Source organism: Xyrauchen texanus, chromosome 32, assembly GCF_025860055.1.
Source record: "Xyrauchen texanus isolate HMW12.3.18 chromosome 32, RBS_HiC_50CHRs, whole genome shotgun sequence".
Taxonomy (NCBI): Eukaryota; Metazoa; Chordata; class Actinopteri; order Cypriniformes; family Catostomidae; genus Xyrauchen; species Xyrauchen texanus.
In genome coordinates this window covers 8,422,144-8,437,208 of record NC_068307.1, presented here as the reverse complement: position 1 = coordinate 8,437,208, position 15,065 = coordinate 8,422,144, and the positions used below count along the sequence as shown (strand labels likewise).

Sequence of the window (15,065 nt, the reverse complement as noted above, 5' to 3'; positions counted from 1 at the left end):
GAATAGAGAGTGGCACTCATTAAGTCAAATAATAGTTTTAAAACAACTTGGGTAAGAAATCAAACAAACTAGCAATTATTCTGTACAGATTTAGTTACCTCGGTCCAAATCAATGGCTTTTGGGGAGCACAGTTTGGACATTTCTGCTTCTTTCAGAAGATTGTTCTTGTAGTCTGAGGAAACAGAACAGAAACAGATTAGTATATCCACAGTGGTTTAGCATTATGGGAGGAAATACAGAATAAGGTAAACTTACCCAGCTTTGTCTCTTCCTGGTTGCTTGACCTCATCTCTGAGATGCTTCGCTCACATTCTTTCTTAACATATGATTTGTGGCCCCTAGTTGCATGATAAACAGAGAGTTGATGCTCTACGCACAATATTTTAAAGGGGTGATGAAATAGAGAATAAAATTTCCTTGATATTTAGACATACTGTATAAGAGGTAACTGTACTATAAAAACATTGTGACAAGGCGGAGGGCTGGGCCGGGTCGTGATGCTACACACCCGGCCCCTAATCAGGCTAATGAAGCCTCAGAGATGGATAAAGGCCGACTGGAGACTGCAGTGGGACAGAGAGAGAGATGCCCTGTATTTGTTTGTGTGTGCCTTTTTATTTAACTAAATAGTATTTATATGGTTAAGCTAGTTCTCGCCTCCTCCTTGCCCTTCTAAACTCCTTTACACTGGTGCCGAAACCCGGGAAGGAGAAGGGATGTGCCATAGTAGAGTCCTCGCCACTACCATCCACCCGAAGACGGAGGAGCCCGGCCGCCTGAGAGCGGATGAATGGCCGACGACCGCAAATGGAGAAGGGGCTCCTAACCGACCGCCTGGAGTGGTCAGGGCCACTGCCAGGGGCGGAGGAGACCACTACCAGCCGCTGAAACGCAGCGGGGTATGAGACTGCCGACTGCGAGCGGGGAGGGGCTCTTGGCCGACTGCCTGGAGTGGGTGAACTGCTGCCAGGGGCAGGGGAGACCCCTTCTGTTTCCCGAGAATGCGGCGGGACGTTCCACCCGCCAGGGGCTGGAAAACTGCCTCCGATCCGTCCGGGGAGGCACGGCTGTCGTCCGTTGGTGGAGTGGCCGTATACCAAGCTACGGCGTATCGGAGAACTGGCGAGTAAGTGTTTTTTTTCTCTCTATCTATCCTCTCTCCCACTGCCACTCTGTGTTGTCCTTTCCCTCTCTTTTTTAATATGTTTTTGTTAATTTGGCACGATCGCCGTTACGGTGTGTAGGTGCCACATTTTTTTTTTTTGTTTCCCTCCCCTCGTCCATCCCTCATCCAGTTAGACAGGGATGGCTTGCCGGCAGATGGTCCAGGGAAAGGAAAGGGAGGGGGGGGGTGGTGTATGTCATGCCGGGTGCTCCCCGGCCTGAGAGAAAGAGGGAGGAATGTGACAGTGCGGAGGGCGGGGCTGGGTCGTGAAGCTACACACCCGGCCGCTATTCAGGCTAATCAAGCCTCTCAATCTGCAAACATTAAAATATTAACTTTTTCAAAGGTATAGCCATAAAAGGTGATTTTAGTGTGATAAAATCACCTAGTAACCTTTTCTGTGCAAATTTATAGCCAATTGTACAACTTCGTTGCCATTGACCATGTAATCCTAAAACGACTGTAAACAGGAACATTTACACAAATTTACAGCTCAAATAATATGAGTTTTAACAGAAAAATTTGTTGTAAGTGCTTTCATAAAATTATACGCTTCACTTTTCTGCCTTTAAACCCTCCAAAATGTTGTCCCATTCACTTCCATTGTCACTGTAACCTAGATTTTTAATTCTTGTAAAGAAAAGTAGGGACGAGTCAAAATGATCTTTTGTGGTAATCAATATTATGCCACAAATGCTGTCGATTGAGCTGAACTTGTTTTGAAACTGGAATATTCCTTTAAAATACTTTCTTTTATTCTAACTTAATATGGAATAACTTAATATCCAGATACAACTATAAGTAAGCCATTCTGAGGTTGATTTTCCATAAGGATTTAAACATTGTGGCTCTGTGGCACTTTCAAAATAATGGCTCAACCTATAGTGTGACTGTGGGGTTGGACTATCTGTACCAGTCAGGGGGAGTGTTAGTAGAAACTTGTCTGAACACAGTCATTGTTTTCGCAATTACATTTAGGGAACACTAGTGGAACAAAAATGTAACAAAAATGTAACACTTCACCTTTAAAATATATAGATTTTGATCATCAGTCCATACTCACACATACTTCACCGTTGGCAAAGGTGGGCTTTCAATTTTCTGTGGATCAAACTCTTGGCCTACATTTAACAAACCAAATTAGTTGTAAAGATGGAATCAAATATAGCATAATAATATAAATGTTATTAATAATAATAATATTTGAGCACACAATGTCACACATGTAATAAAAAGTGACACGTATGTACTTGAAATTTAACAGTGTAACAAACAAACTATTTTCACCAAGATTACTTGCATTGTTATGCAAATACATTGAAAATGTGGACACTGAAAACACTTATAGAAGGACAGAACAAAAAACCTTGTCTTTTACGGCGACGTGTGAGGAGAATGATAGCCAACACGATAAGAGCCAGAAGGAGAAGGATGGCCAGGATGTAGCCCAGCTGCTGAAAGAAGAGACTTCTGTGCTCAGGCAAGATGACGTTGATGACATGTGGCGGCACTTCCACCATGTTGGTGTCTAGGAAAAGATAATCAAGAAAATGCATTGAGGTATTTTGCCCTTGAACTTCTATCATTGCAGTCACCACCAGAGGGAGCTTCAGGCTAATACAGAATCTGTTTTGAAATGATTCTGTGAAAAAACAACTGCACAGTCAACTGTTTCTGGCCTTTATTAAACACCGGAAATATCTATAGGTAGTGAAGCACCCTTCCAGGAGAGATAGAGTTCTGCTACTGAAGAAATAATTCAGAGTACAAGTAGAAGTACTGAGAATTATTATGACTAAAGTAAGAGTAAATAAATTGTTTTCTGAAAAACTACTCAAGTAATTACGCTACAATTTACTTTATGAAAATTATATTATACTGTATATAGTTTATATGCTTCCATTTTTAGAACACAAAGACATTTTTGTTCTTGAAAGAAATAGATGCTTTCTTTCACCAAGGATGCATTCAATTGATAAAAAATACTACCAAAATCTTTAAATGCAAATTATTATTATGGTTTGAAATACCTGTTTTAAGTGGTATTTATTCTATGTCTTCTTTACCCATGATGGTCAACATATACTGTGTCACCTATTCCTTACAAAAGCATACTAAAGTGCTAATTTGGTACTCAAGAATATTTTCTTCTTATTAGAACAATTGGAAATGGTTACGCTACCAAACGGAAATAACAAAACAGTCTGTGATTTTACTCCATGTGGAGCAGAAAAACATCCTCAAAGATAAAATGAAAGAAAATAGGCTCCTTTGAGCTCTAAATCATTATAAACCCAATAAAGATCCAAATATAAATTAAACCTGGATTCATGGGGATATCTGCAGCATACCTTTTCTGTTTCCCTGTTCTTTACCTTCAGATCCCCCAGGCACTTGTGAGCATGTAAAGGCATGACCCTCACTTGAAAAGCTGATGAAGCACTACAGATGAGGTGGAGGGAGATCTGTCACTGGTTTGGAATAAACAGATTTTGGAGGGAGAGAGTGCACTCAGCTGAGTGCCGTAATCTCTCCTGCCTTATTTTTAGCAGTGGAGTTTGTGCACTTTTTTATTTTTGTTATTCAAAAATCTACAGAGAAACTGGCAACTGGATTCTTATTTTTTTCCTTTTCTTTTTTTGGGGGGATCAGAATGAGATCCACTGCCCTGTTTTTTTTTCCTGGCAGTAAAACATGAAGTTAAACAAAAAAAGTGGGAGGAAAAGTTGGAGAAATGGGGTAAATTGGGAGGTACTATGTGGTTTTCTTAACTATGAGTATCTTTGCCCTTTTGCTTTTAAAGGAAAGTTTAATCCAAAATTGAAAGAAATAGCAAGACAACGAGTGCCACATCATCTACGCTACAGACGTAATAAAGACACACAGCCATACATGACAACAGGACATGACAAAATATGACATCATAACATAAAAATGAAAGTCGAAAGAAAGGTGTTGTGGAAAATCACCCTCCTGTTTTCATTAGGCATTGCAAAAGGCTGAAAAGTTACATTTTTAAAGAGATATTCTTCCATCTTATTATTCTCAATGATATTATTATTCTTTTCAATAATTAGAAAGTGGAAGGGCCAAAAATGTATTTATTTTGCAAGGAGAGCTCAACCAAATATTTACATTTGCTCATGGATAAAATCAAGTCATACATTTTTCATTTTACATTTTCTATTGGAAAATTCTGTTTACTTGAAAATACCAACCTAGTCTCATAGAATGAGCGTTATTCTAAAAACAATTCACAAACTGACTTTTAAGTGCTGCGTTCTACTTTTCGCTGCAGTTTCCTTGTGAAATTAACAATATAGGCACAACAACAACAACTATGCTTTTTATTTATTTTCACACAAATCACGGCTGATTATGACTTTATAAACATTAATTTTTCACACTATAACTCACACACTGCTATACTATGATATCGAAACACTAAATGATGTGGTTGCTTCAGAAAAGCTTTTCATGAAACATTTTCTTTTATAGAATGCTATCGGTTAGGTTAAGGGGCTAGTGTAGGGTAAGGATGACTGTTTGTTTACCTCTCAGTTGCTTAAAGACAACATTGGTTAGGTTTAGGTTCAAGTTTTAGGTTAGGGAGGTACGTTTTACTCATTAAAACTTCCATCTAATATTCACCTTAAAAACCATGTCTGATTACAACACAGTTTCACTTGCTTTTGGCGCCCCCTCTGGACATTTCACTGGGAAACTGTAGCAAAATGTGTAATAAAGTACATCATTTCATTTGGCAAAAATGTAACTACATAATGTTCACAACAAAAGGCAACACAACCACGGAAAATCGACATGTTGCTTCCGAAAGTTCCCTGAATCAAAGTGTACCCTGAAATCAACTCTATTCAGCCAAATTATTAGCAAGCGCCATTACCCATCAGACATTTTTGCATTAATTCACGCATGAATATATTTTCATCTAGTGCTACTGAGAGAGTGTTGTGCGAGCAACCTCCAAAACAAAGGTTCTGGTCCTATGGAATATAAGAAAAAAGCCGTAAACAATTACTTTCTGCTCCAATTAAAACATTTTTTTTATTTTTTTTATGAGTAACCATGTGGTTCTAGTCCTGTATGAAACAGGAAGTAGTCACGTTCCCATTAAAAATGGTTAGCGTACTCAGCATACTACTGGTTTAAAATATCCCCATTAAGTGATTGTTACCTGTGAAAAACTGTCTCTACCTTGTAATCTCAATGTAAACCACTTATTGTTCCTGTCTGACTCTGAACCCATTCACAGAGGTGAACACAAGCTAATATCTTTAGGGAGATTACTGTAATCAGTGACAGCTGAAGGGTCCTCTACCAACATTTTTCAGAGGAGCCCATAAAAGTTCGGAAATGGCTGGTTAATGGCAGTCAGGAGCCTGTAAAAAGCAATATGGTGTATTCAGTCACCACATTGCGCTCTCAAGTTCTTATAACTGCCAATTAACAATTGCTTAATTTTGCTTCTCTTGTCAACTCATGTCGTAAAAACATAATTTTGCTCCACTGACGGTTAGGTGTAGGGTTGGGGTTGATAAAATATGCACCCCTGTTGACCATATTACATCATTTACTAATGTTCACTCTGTGACTTTTTCACCTGGAAACTGAAGCTAACATGTGCCTCTACGGTCAATAACAAACAGCTTTGGCCACTGGGGGCAGTGATTCGAATTTTGGTAGGCGCAGACAGTTTTCAGCAGCAAAATTGTCAACCTACTGATCACAATTAACAGTGTGATCAGTCTGAGTAAGGGTTATTTCAACCTAGCACTTTAGATGCACACCGAGGTTGTTTGAGATCAAAGTTCACTTTGTTGTCTTGATGTGAATGCTGTTTTCCCAAATCGAGTGAACTCCCATGAACCTCACTACCAGTATGTTTGAAAAGGTGGTCTGGGGTACACTTCATGTTCAAATGAAAAGTTATTTTGCTTAAAAGGCATTAAAACATTATACAAGGTCTTGAGAAGCAATCTTTACTATTTCCTGCTTCTTCTTGAATAAATGTATTCAAGGACAGTCATGTTCAGTCATAAAGCACTTGAGTGTACTGTAACTGGTTTAGTTCCAGGGTTTGAAAAGAAAGCAGGATATTTATGGGCCAAATAATTCAGAACAAGGGTCCCACATGGAAAACATTGGACAGACTTGTACTGTCCTGCTTTTAAGACTGAAGGAAAACAGCAAAATCCTCAAACCTTGCAACTTAGAGAACAGTCATTGATCTACCAGATCCTGAGGAAAGCTTTGAGTTTGTGAATCACATGATTAATACCATCTGGCTTAAAATGGCTGAACTCTAAGAGAATAAACAGAATTAAAAATAGGAAATAAAATATTTTTCCAGTAATGGTTAAGCTGGATCCAAACAGTTGTCTTCTTCCTCATGCTTAAACAAGACAGAGGAAAGTTCTGACAGGATGGCTGAAGAAAGGGATTAAGGAAGGTTGAAGGGGGAATGAGGGGATCTTGAGGGTGGGGTGACCTAAATCTAAAACAGTCTCCTCCTAATGGCTCACAGCTCTTGCTCTAACAGCTGGCCAGATGCTTTACAGATGAAGCAAACTTCCCTTTTCCTGCAGATAAACAAAACACTCTGTAAAAAAACTCCTGAAGATACGGAGGGTAAAAACAGAGGGAATGGCCAAAAAAGAAAAAGAGAAAACTGTGCAGGGGAAAGGGACGAGAGAGAGAGAGAGAGAGAGAGCGAGAGAGCGAGAGAGACACAAGCAAGAAAGAGAAAATTAAAGAAACAGAAGAAGGGAGAGGAAATGCACAACAAGGGAGGAGACGAAATCATGAAAGAAAGCTTGGAAAGAAGACTAAGAAGGAGGAAAATGGGCAGAAAATAAATGTCAGTAGTTGGACATTCGTATGAACAATAGTCTGCATATTGTAAAACAAAGCAAAGAGTAAGTTCAACCAAAAAAGCATATTCTGTTATTTCTGGGGGGAAAAACATGAAAGTGAATGGTGACTGAGGCTAACATTTTGCCTAAAATGTCCTTTTGTGTTCCATAAAGTAATACAGGTTTGAAAAAGTGGTCGATTGATATATCGGAGAGGCCGATAAATCATACGATATTTGGTATTTTAAAATGATCTGCATTGGCTGCAAATGTTTTCCTGTTTGGCCAATTAGTCTTAAAGGGAAAGTTTGGAACAACATGAGGGTGAGAAATTAGAGAATATTCATTTTTGGGTGAACTACTGTATCCCTTTAAGAGATAGTGTTTCTAGGAAATGTTTTGCTTGAACACAAATATCCATAGAGTGCCAAGACACGCAATTCACAAATGAAAGACAGACATGGCAAACCAAAACAACAGTGTATACATAAAAAAAGAACAGTTGCTGCTTACTTTTTTTTTTTACAACAAAAAAATATGGCCATGCAGAAATATGTCATTGGCAATAATGAGTGCAGCAGCACAGAAATAAATTTCTTGCGTGCCCAAAAACACTGTGTGATGTTATTCCACAAAATTCCACTGAGGTTTGTATAGTCTAGTGTCCAGCAAATGCAATATTTCAAAACTGTAGTAAATGACTTTCCCACATTCTCTTATTAGTGGTTTTGAAGCAGAATCCCCATACTACCCTAAACAACCAATATTTCTCCTACTCCCACCACTCTCTTTGCCTCTCTAAAAATTATTAAAATTGATGTATCAATTCCTATCCATCTCTCATCTGTTTCCTTCCTTATTTTTATCTCTCCATTCTCCTAACCTACCTCCCTCTGTCATATGCAAATAATCACCCTCTTATCCTCATTTTCCACTGTCTGCCTGGCAGGACCTCAAAGGAAAATATGGCTATCAAATGATGTGAACCAGAGCAGAATTTAAACTGAGAGAGTGAGTTCTTAAAGTAAGAGGGAGCAACAGTGGAATGTGAGTGAAAAAATGAAGAGAGAAATCAGAAAGATATGTGCAAGAAGCAAAAAGGAGAATAAGCTTTAAAGAAGATCCGCTGCATTTCAATAAGTGCTAAACATTTCGACCTAAACAGCAGGTTACCAAGATCTTTACATTAAAGGAATAGTTCATCCAAAAATGAAAATTCTCTCATTATTCACTTACAATTACTAATATTGTATTAACCATGATTAGTAACCATGACTGTAGTAACCATGTTTTTGTTTTGGCAGAAACCAAGTTTTTGATACAATTAACCATGGTTTTACTACAGCTTTACTGTATTATCCATATTGTAACTTGGTTTTAGCAATAGTAACCATATAATAATTTCTATGGTTAATTTTGAGGTTTTATATGTGGCTTATACTAACTAAGTTTTAAAGGGTAAACAAGGCAGTCTAATAATTTTCCGTTTAGGCCCATAAATATTTAAAAAATGTAAGTAATAATAAAGTTACTAATTTTATCCAAAGAATTCGTAAAAATAAAATTGAATAGAGGTATTGGTATTGATATCGCCGATATTGGCCTAAAAGTACTTGGTATCGGATCGAAAAGAAAATAAGTGATATCGAACATCCCTAATGTTCGTTCTTCTGTTGTAAATAACCGCAGCTTCCAAATTCTCGCTTGAACTCGCAGATGGGATTACGATTTATTTTTTACACAAACGTATCGATTTGCTTCAGAATGTATTCATTGATCAACTGAAGATGTGTGGATTACTTTAATGCCTAAATATGATTTTTAGACCGTCAAAGTGCTGGCACCCATGTACATTCATTATTAGGACCTGACAGATCTATCTTCTTCTAAAAATCTTCATTTGTGTTCTGCTGAAGAAAGACGAAAGTCATGCACAACTGGGATGGCATATGGGTAAGTGAATAATGAGATAATTTTCATTTTTGGGTGAAGTTTACCTTTAACAGTGCATTTGAGTTACTGTGGCTGAACTGGTAGATCACGGTGCTAGTAACACCAAGGTCATGGGTTTGATTCCCATGGAACACACAGTGTCGAATGAAAAGATTTTAAGACTAACATCAGACTTTGAAGTTTTGGGTGATAATGCTTGTGTTTATGCACTCTGTTTACATCCAGTCAATTTTTCTTTCTTTTTTTCATCCCTTTCTCACAAATTTTGTCTTCAAACTTGACTAAATTTAGAAGTTAGACAAAGGAGGCAGATGTCATTCCTGGGTGGTAGTTCTAGAGTTATTTCTTTGGCTCAACAGATGCTTGCTATGTTTGTTTGGATGTAATTGTGCGAAATTGTTTTGTAAAACAAGTTTAAACTAAACCAGGAACCAACCATACCCTCTTTCTCTTGTAAATATGGCCATTTAACAAACTTAATAACCTCCAAAGGGATTAAAAAAATAAATGAGGAGGACTCCCAACTCCCTAGCCTAGGGCTTTCGAATACAACATGATCACACATGAAGTTGACATGCTGCTTTCGAATGTTCATTTACCCTCAAAAATGCCAAATTTCAGAAAAGCACAATCCCCCATAAGACCCCCATCAGGACTTTTCTGTTGTCGCTCCCAAACTTTGGAATAGCCTTCCCTTTCATGTAACGTCTGCTCCATCTCTAACTATTTTTGAATCTGCCCTTAAATCTTATTTTTATTCATTTCGATACTATTTAATGGATTGTTTGATGGTCTGGTTTTTACTCAATGTAATGGTTGCATTTTGACTACATATTGTTTGGTTTTTTATATATATGTTTTATTTGTAAATTGTACAGCACTTTGGATCAACTTCTGTTGATTTTATATGTGCTTCATAAATAAAGTTTGACTTGACTTGACACTTACTGACTGCAGGCAGGGCAAAATGAAGACTCACAGCTAGGAGTGCAACTCTAAATGCAGGGGTCTCAAAAATTTTCTAAGTTTCAAACTAAGTTTTAACTTGACACCATGTACTAAAAGCGTTGTGTTTATGATGCGATGCATCCAAAGTGAGACGCATCAAAAAACGTCTGTCTGATGCATGTGTACATAGACACGTCCTTAGAAAAGCCCTTATAATAAGTCTATCTCTCACAGCTTGAGGAATTCAATTGCAAAATGGATTTGCACCAATTGATTGGCTTATTTTCAATGATCTGGAAATAAACAATTATAAACTGCCTGGCCAAAAAAAGAAATGGCATACATTAATATTTCATTGGACTGCCTTTAGCTTTGTCTTGGCATTGTTTTTACAACCTTATGAAATGTCATAACATTTATTTCTGTCCAGAGTTGCAAACATTTTTGGCCGAGATCTTGTATTTATGACGGGAGAGTCAAACCATTCTGTAAAGTCTTCTCCCGCATATCCCAAAAACTTTCAATTGCGTTAAGGTCAGGATGCTGTGGTGGCCAGTTCATGTGTGAAAATGATTCCTCATGCTCCCTGAACCACTCTTTCACAATTTGAACCTGACGAACCTTGGCATTGTCATCCAGGAATATGCCAGTGCCATCAGGGAAGAAAAATCCATTGATAGGATAACCTGGTCATTCATTACATTCAGGTGGTCAGTTGACTTAATTGTACTGCCATGTAATGTTGCTGAGCCAAGCCCTGGCCAACTGAAGCAACCCCAGATCATAACACTGCCTCCAGAGGCTTGTACAGTGGGCACTATGCATGATGGGTACCTTGATGCACCCATCACTTTGGAATAGAGTAAATCTGGACTCATCAGACCACATTACCTTTTTCCATTGCTCCACAGTCCAATCTTTATGCTCCCTAACAAATTGAAGTATTTAGCCTCACTAACAAGTGGCTTTCTTGAAGCCAAACAGCTGATTAGTCCCAATCCTGTAAATTTTTGTTGCATTGTGCAAGTATAAATGGTCTTACTTTCACTATTAAATATAGGTTTGAGTTCTACTGTAGATTTTTTACGATGTGACTTCAAGTCTTTTAGCGATCTCCGATCACGATTATTCAAGATTTGTTTCCGACCAAATTTCTTCCGCGAAGCTGACGGTTCACCACTATCCTTCCAAGTTTTAATAGTGCGTTGGACAGTTCTTAACTCAATTCGAGTGATTTCAGCAATCTCTTTAGTTGTTTTCTTTGATTGATGCAGGCCATTAATTTGCACATTCTGAAACATTGTAACAACTTTTCCACGACCACAGGATACGTCTTCCAACAGGGTTGTTTAAGAAATGAGAAGCTACACACTGCATCAGTTAGGGTTAAATGAATAGTTGACAGCTGAAACATATTATCACTGCAATACTGATCCAATCATAGGCTTTATCACTTCGGACAGAGATCTGAACACTGAAGTGGCCATTGATTGGTTTGGTGCACCTTGACAGAGATGGCGGTGTGACTAGCATGTCATAAGGTGGAGGGGTTTGCCTATAAGTTAATCAGAAATATTGCTAAAATGTCCTCACCCTTGATGTTAATCATTGTTCTCTGGAAAAGACTTTGAGAGACTTTCATCAACATGTCTCATGCCCGACCAGACACAACAAGATGCTGGACTTGTGTTAAAGGAGCGAACAAAGCTCTCCCCTTCACCTGCTGGGTGGGGCTGACCACAACTGCATCCAGCTCATCCCATTGTATTGCACTGCCCTGAGGAAGGGAAAAACCCTTGTCATAGGGATTTAGGACTGATTCCATCCTGAGCCTACATGGCTTTTATAACGGCATAGATTGGGGAATGTTTAAGGAGTCCTGTAAGGACAATGATGATCTTACTGACTTTGTCAGCTGTTATGTTTCCTACCGTCAAGACTAGGGGATAATTATCAGCATAACAGTTTGAGTTAAAACATTTACCAAAACCCGATGATTATGATGTAATCATCATCCTGCATGTACATTTTCACAGAACATCTTGTGAAAGTGCTTTGATGAAAAAAAAACTGTACTTTTGTACAAAATGAGTTAACACGGTTAATATAAAAAATGTGCTTATTTGATTACTTATTATAAATTACACGTGCCACAGGTTGCCGACCCATGGTGTAGACAATGTAATCCCTGAAAAGAAGGTGTACCCAAATAGTAAGCCATGGGTGACTAACTCACTTAAAGTGTTGTTAATTTGAAAGTAGCGTGCATTTCGGGAGGGAAACCTCCCAGAATTGAACAGGTTGAAAAAGGAAGTGAAATTTGAAATAATGAAAGCAAAGCAAAGATACATAGGAAAGATTGAGAGGGAGCTTGGGAACAACAATCTGGGTTCTACCTGGGATGGTATGAAAACTATTGTTGGCAAAAGGAGCAATAGGAACTCTAAGGCGGCACTGGAAGGTTGCAAATGTGACAAATAACTTGCACAAGAGTTCAATAAGTTTTACCTTAGGTTTGACACCCTATCTGACAGTGGTCTAACCCCCTTTTGATGAATGTGATGTGGCTAATATGTTATAACACTCTAGAGCCAGGAAAAGCCCAGGGCCGCCTGCTCATCTCCTGTGCATAGCAATTAGGTCCTATTTTTCATTACATTTTCCAGCTGTCCCTCAATCAACAGAGAGTGTAGAAAACAGTCTACAGTTACCCCAGGCCAAACACAACCACCACTAAGTGCTAAATGACTTCAAGCCAGTTTCCCTGGCCTCCTTAGTCATGAAGATAGTAGAGATGTTGTTTTTCTCTTTGGTGATGATAAAAGTGATAATGATGCTGAGGATGTTTGTTATGACAATTTTTCACGATGTTGCCGACCTTGGTTACCTGTGTGGATTTTGGATATGCTATTTACATAAAGTCATTGAATTGTTTTTATATATATATTTATTTATTTTTAATTTTATTTAACTTTATGATTGGGAAAGTCTTTATGACTGGGAAGGTCAACTTAGGACCACTGCTGTGTCCCCCACCTCCACCTCCTTGTGTATAGTACTGTATTTCATTCTTGTATTTTTGTATTTTCATTGTTGCCAAAAAACCAATTGCCCTCCGGGGACAAATAAAGTTGAAAGTAGAATAAAGTATCTGCTTATTTATATACAAAATATGCATTCCTTTTGACTGTATTAAAGCATTTTGAACTAGAAATACAACTCACTTTTGGCGCCATCCTGTGGACAATTTAACTCAACAACACCCCCAGCTTCGGACACTGGGGGCAGTCAGTGATTAGAATTTCAATAAGCACAGATCAATTTCAGTAGCAGAAATGTTATCTCCTGTCACCGAATTCAGTGTGATCAGCCTTTTTAAATGATCTGCTACTACATTCTACAACTTCACCAAAGGCAAATCTATGCACGTGGCAATCAACGCATTTCTTCAAGAACACACTGAAGATCATTTACGATGGAACATCTATTGTCCGTATGGCCTACATTTACTTCTACCACCTTTAGTAGTCTGCACTGGCATCCAGCCTCTTACAACTTCGGTCAACTATTTCACATTGTACACTTTATGAACTGTAGACATGTTCTGCAAAATATTTACTGGGTTCTGTGGTGCATACAAGTTGTTACAAGCCAAAGCAACAAACAGGAACTCAAGACAGCAGTAACTATTATGTTTGGAACAGTTTGGGAAAATCCCTACACACCACCAGTCAAAAGTTTGGACACACTTGACTGAATTTATGTTTCTCATTATCATAAAAATAATTTGATTTAAAAGCTTATGCATAAATGCTAGAAATTTGGTTAGCACACATTTAAATTGTGCATGCCTACATATGAATTTCTTCACAAACTACAATTTTAATCAATCTTTTTTTTATTTTTTATTATTTTTATTATTGGCCAGCAATTGCGCAGCATACACAAGAACTCCTTCAATACATTTTAAAACACATCATAGGTTTAATATCTTATGAAGTCAGTTGAGAGAATGCACAGAAAGTGCAAATCTGTAATCTACAACAGGAGGCTCAGTTGAAGAATCGAAAATATAAAATAGCTCCAATGGTTTTTTTATTTATTTTTTAACGTTTTTTTTTGTTTAATTTTTAACAATTCAATTTGTATTATTTCTTAGTGAACCTTGAAAATTGTAATAATAAAAATGCGTAAGTGTATCCAAACTATTGACTGGTGGTTTACACAACATTCTTATGGAGTAAAAGAGGGTGCTTCTCTTACTTGGGTCTTCATTGGGAAGGTGTTGTGGTTCATCGGTGGGTTCTTGAGGGACCGGAGGGGTCACGGTAAGTTGAAAGATGCGTCTTTCGTGCAGACCACAGTAGTGATGGTGAAGATGGCAGGAGTATAGACCCTGATCAATCTGCTGGATGTCTGATATGATGAGAGAGAAATCTCCTTGTGAGAATGCCATGGCAGAAATATTCATCTTTCGCTGAACGAATAGTGGCCCGTAGTGACGTCTCTCGCCGGAGGCGTACAGGTCGATGAGACGATTGGCACGGTCATGTTGGACCCCTGGAGGTTGCCGGTCCCAATGCACAACCTGCTGTTGGTCCTCCTGACTGTTACCTTCTGTCCATATTGGCCGGCGGTTAACACAAGGGAGAACCACCGTGCTGCCCACCAAAACCACATACACAGCCTTCTGACCATCCCAGAACCGTCTCTCCTTACGTGCTGAGAAAAAACAACAGCTGGATGAGTATGCATTGCTTCACGTGATTTCATACTGTATAAATACAGTGGAAGCAATGATGCACCACACTCAAAAATGTATACATTTCACTGTATCAGGCATCAAATCAAGTGGCATCTGCAAACAAATTATGCTAAATCTTTTCTCAGAACTAATTTCAATCTTTTGAGACAATAACCAACTGCTCTTAAAGATCATTTTTAGGGGATGCATAAAGTCATTTCTCCTCAGGTTCACACAGGTGTCCTAGCAGAGTAACCAAATGTGTAGTTCATTAAATGAACTCTGGACATGTTCCAATAATGACTGGCAACCAAAAGGTGTCCAAATACAACCAAACAGACTTCTTTTTGTGAAATGGTTTGCTTGAAAGTATGCGTGTGC

At 38.3% G+C, this 15,065-nt stretch overlaps 1 protein-coding gene across 1 annotated transcript in view; it reads right to left on the bottom strand.

Moving 5' to 3' along the window:
- The window catches only part of LOC127626055 (matrix remodeling-associated protein 8-like), a 28,022-nt gene that overhangs the window by 1,102 nt on the left and 11,855 nt on the right, over positions 1 to 15,065 (bottom strand). The window contains exons 5-9 of the mRNA XM_052101586.1: positions 14,204 to 14,662; positions 2,533 to 2,694; positions 2,230 to 2,287; positions 257 to 339; positions 99 to 173 (exon numbers count right to left, since the gene is read on the bottom strand). Of these exons, the coding sequence (XP_051957546.1) occupies positions 99 to 173; positions 257 to 339; positions 2,230 to 2,287; positions 2,533 to 2,694; positions 14,204 to 14,662 (837 nt within the window). The remainder of the gene's footprint in view (positions 1 to 98; positions 174 to 256; positions 340 to 2,229; positions 2,288 to 2,532; positions 2,695 to 14,203; positions 14,663 to 15,065) is intronic.